The 3,757-nt window shown below is 48.7% G+C and overlaps 1 protein-coding gene and 1 pseudogene across 1 annotated transcript in view; one reads left to right on the top strand and one right to left on the bottom strand.

Annotated features, from left to right (window-relative positions):
- Positions 1 to 3,757, top strand: part of TTC7B (tetratricopeptide repeat domain 7B) — a 209,615-nt gene that overhangs the window by 109,667 nt on the left and 96,191 nt on the right. Inside the window, exons 13-14 of the mRNA XM_025042114.1 lie at positions 678 to 750; positions 3,649 to 3,755. Of these exons, the coding sequence (XP_024897882.1) occupies positions 678 to 750; positions 3,649 to 3,755 (180 nt within the window). The remainder of the gene's footprint in view (positions 1 to 677; positions 751 to 3,648; positions 3,756 to 3,757) is intronic.
- On the bottom strand, positions 2,812 to 2,930 carry LOC112473729 (annotated as a pseudogene).

The raw sequence follows: 3,757 nt of genomic DNA, 5'->3' as shown, positions 1-3,757 counted from the left end.
ACAATCAGGAGACCAGTATGGCGGCCTCTTCCCATCCGGTGTCAAAGGCCAGTTATTAAAACTAAACCTCGTGTTTGGCTACACAGTCTTACATGTCAAAGTTACATGGACTAAATTAGTAAGCTGCATGGAACTTAGTAGAAACATCAAAAAACCGAAAGAGTATTTTTTATCTTTTCTCCCTATAGTTCATCAGAACCCAAAACCTCATTTTTCAGGCAAAGCCAGGTCTTGATTTTCATATGGTTTCTCTGCAATCCAGAAATTTGGATGAAACAGCGTTAAAGCCAAGCCAAAACTTAACCAAAGCTGCTGTCGCCTGGCCAAGTACACTCATGGCTTTACCACGTCCCAGCGTGACACGTGGGCCTCTCCTGCCCAGGGGCCCCATGCAGTCAGAGCTCAGGGCCTGTGGATTCTTCACCCCCAGGCTCTTCCCCAAAGCTGCAGATCACCAGCTGCCACTTCAGGGGCCCAGACTGACTCCTGCGTCATGTCTACACACAGTGGAGTGGAAAAATGCATACGTTTGTTAGTGAACAAAAGAGGAGAGTCTAAATGAAACAAACAGTTAAATATGTGACCTTGGTCTAAAAATGCAAATGTGAATGCGTTTTTTAATAGGGAAAGTAAAAATGGCCTCTTCCAGGTACTAACAGTCATAAAAACTTTTCCAGGGCCCACAGCCTGTCACCTACAGATCACCAGGCGGCTTTCTACCTGGCCCTGCAGCTTGCCATCTCCAGACAGGTCAGTTTCTCTCATGCTTCCCAAACTTGGTGCACCTTCTGTGTTGATACCATTCCTTCAGCGCCTCGGTGTGAGCAGGTAGCTGGTCCTTCATTTGTCTGAGGCTGACCTGGAGCCAGGACTCTGCCTAGAGGGCTCTGGCTCCTCACAGTAAAGACCCCAGTGTTTTGGTCAGTTTGAGCATAAGCTGTGAAGACACAGGTGTGCCAGGCTTGGCTTTTGAAGTTTCAGTCCACGGATCTGGAGGGCCCAACCTGGGGTCCGATGGTGACATGGATGCAGCACATGGCATATCCCCTGAACCCAGGAGCCATCAAAGAGCCATGTCCCTTGCCAACAGAGCCCAGTCCTGAGCTGTCAGCATGGTGGGGATTCTGGTTGGGGTTACTGGTTGGGGTCTGGTTGCCATAAGGGTAACAGGAAGATGCCAGCAGGCAAAGACACCAGTTTCTTTAAAACCCATGGAAGATATGAACAGTTACATGCAGCGGCTCCTTGAAAAAAGAGACTCAGGAGCGTTCTTGCTGGAGGGGCAGGCTTTGCTGCTCTTCCTCTTCCCAACGGTAACTTCCAGAAGTTGCCTTTGCCATTCTTATCACCTCCCGTTCCCTCCCAGCTGTTCTGGAGACTCTGGCCACATGCCTGCCTGCCCACCAGGTGCAAAGACACTGGTGGTAACCCCAGCACATTCCTGAGTGCTGACCGGAGGGTGAATCAAAGGTCAGTTCCCCAGACATGCCATTCCCCTGGCAGGCCCGGGCTGTAGGCATCTGACTTCCCGGAGGTCTGGGAATGGTGTTGAGAGGTAGCTCCCACTGACGACCTGGGGACTCAGGAAACCAAGATACCTCCTCTGCAAGGTCCTCTCCCCTGGCATGGTGTGGCTCACAGCTGGACTAAGCAAGAGCTACTGCTGCAACAGCTGTGGGCTGGGGACTGGCCATCTGGTCTCTGTCCTCCACCAGGACCTTCTCTCTCCGGCTCCGTGGAGCCTCCATCCTGCAGCAGCCTGCACTTCTCCTTCCTCTTGCTCAGCTCTCCTGTCCCGTGTCTTTTGCACTAGGCTCGAGGTTCCATGAGGCAAGAACCCATGTCACCACTTTACCCTGGCAGCTGGAACACTGCCTGACAGGTGGTAGGCACTCAGGGGCACTCGCCGAATGAAGGGACCAGCTCTGAATTCCTTCAAGTTAGCTTTCCCTTAAGGACATCGTTTTGATCCCTGGATCAGTTTGTCCCTGATTGCTCTTATCCTCCTGCAAATCGACACCACGAGTGTTCCCTGCCTTTTGACCCTCCCCACAATACCAGGCTGAGTGCCGTTCACACAGTGAGTTGGCACCCTGAGAAATGGATAAGCGAATGGAGCCTCGTGGGTGTCAGCAGCCTTCGTAGCACGCAGTATGACAACACCAGACCTCTGCGGCAGTATTTCCCTGCTGACCGTGGGCAGGGGGACTGTGGCCCTCTTATGTTTAGAGCCAATGCCATTTGACTAGGAGAGGATGAGAGAGGAATCAGAAGATCTAGAGCCACTCTCAGTCATTCAGTCCCTGAGTGACCTTGGTCAAGTCATTTCCCCTCTTGGGACTCAGCTTCCTCCCTATAAACGAAGAGTTGGGCCAGGCTATGATCTTTCCTCCAGCTCTGATATCCTCGTGATCCTGTGGCTCAAAGCAAAAAGCCTGTATAGCCAGCATTTACAACTTAAATCCACCAAAAGCCAAATTTCAGAGAGGAAAACTTAACAGATTTGGAAAAAACGGAAGTCGTGACCGCCTACTAAGGCATGAGCTTGCTGAGCGTTTAGGAAGAAGACCTGAGAGGAAGTCCACAATGGGCCCAGAGCTGAGGCAAGGAGTCCAGAGGCAGCTGTGTGAGGAGCTGTAATCTCGAGCTCTATTTCAAAATCCAACTTCGGTTCTGATTCTCCCAAGTGACTGCTAAACCTGCATGGAATCTGGGGTGTGTAATATTCATTACGTGTGCATTTTATCAACCATGGTGCTTGGATGATTTTAAAGACAGTCTTCAACAGCTGTTGTTTTTTTTTCTTTTTAACGCCGATAGCACCTGGTATTCTTAGGTGGTCTCCCATCCAAGTACTAACCAGGCCCGACCCCGCTTAGCTTCTGAGATCGGACAAGATCAGGCACATTTAGGGTGGCATGGCTGTAGACTCAGCTGTTGCATTTTGAAGATTAAGGTTGTGTCTGATTCTACTTGAATTTGGATACATCTGCTTTGTATGTGGCATTGTAATTTGTTTCTTGGATCGAGTTATTTGGGGCTGTAGTTTGGGAAGGTGTGGGGTTTTTGTTTGTTTGTTTGCATATTTCCTTGATGTCTAATGGAGATCTAGGACGAAGGAGCTTGCAAAGAAGCACAGGTGTCTGATCATTTGGAAAGCTCTGGTAAAGTTTTATAACTTATTAAGCACTTTAATTTCAGTAATACTTTGAAAAATGAGAACGGTTCAGCCAAGGCAGTTTAATTTCACTAAAAGCCTCCGGCAATTTGTATGTGTGTCCATTTATAGTGAATTTACATTAGGCATAATCAAAAGTAGATCAGTTTTGTGGAAAAAGACAAAGTGTTTACTTAGAGAGAAATAAAAGATTTGGTATTGGCAGTTATGCAGAGAAACAAGGTCTCTGGTGTCACTTCATTGATTAGACTATTGCAGGAAGAGAGCATCTGTCTCCATGTTTGCGGTTAATGTCCTGGGGCTTACATACCGACTTGGCTTAAGATCTGAATGTGGTACAAGGTTTTACCTTTAAAACAACCCTTGATGTTTACAGAGAACCAGATATTGACATGGTGGCTCTGCGTGTGTGCGTGCTTGTGTGTGTGCGTGCGTGTTTAAACATTCTTTTTGGTTTTGTTCCAAACCAGATCCCAGAGGCTCTGGGGTACGTCCGCCAGGCTCTTCAGCTTCAAGGCGATGACGTCAACTCTCTTCACCTCCTCGCCCTCCTCCTGTCAGCACAGAAGCATTACCACG

Source organism: Pteropus alecto, unplaced genomic scaffold (assembly GCF_000325575.1).
Source record: "Pteropus alecto unplaced genomic scaffold, ASM32557v1 scaffold8, whole genome shotgun sequence".
NCBI classification, from domain to species: Eukaryota; Metazoa; Chordata; class Mammalia; order Chiroptera; family Pteropodidae; genus Pteropus; species Pteropus alecto.
The sequence above is the reverse complement of the archived record's forward strand: the minus strand, read 5'-3'. Positions and strand labels throughout refer to the sequence as shown.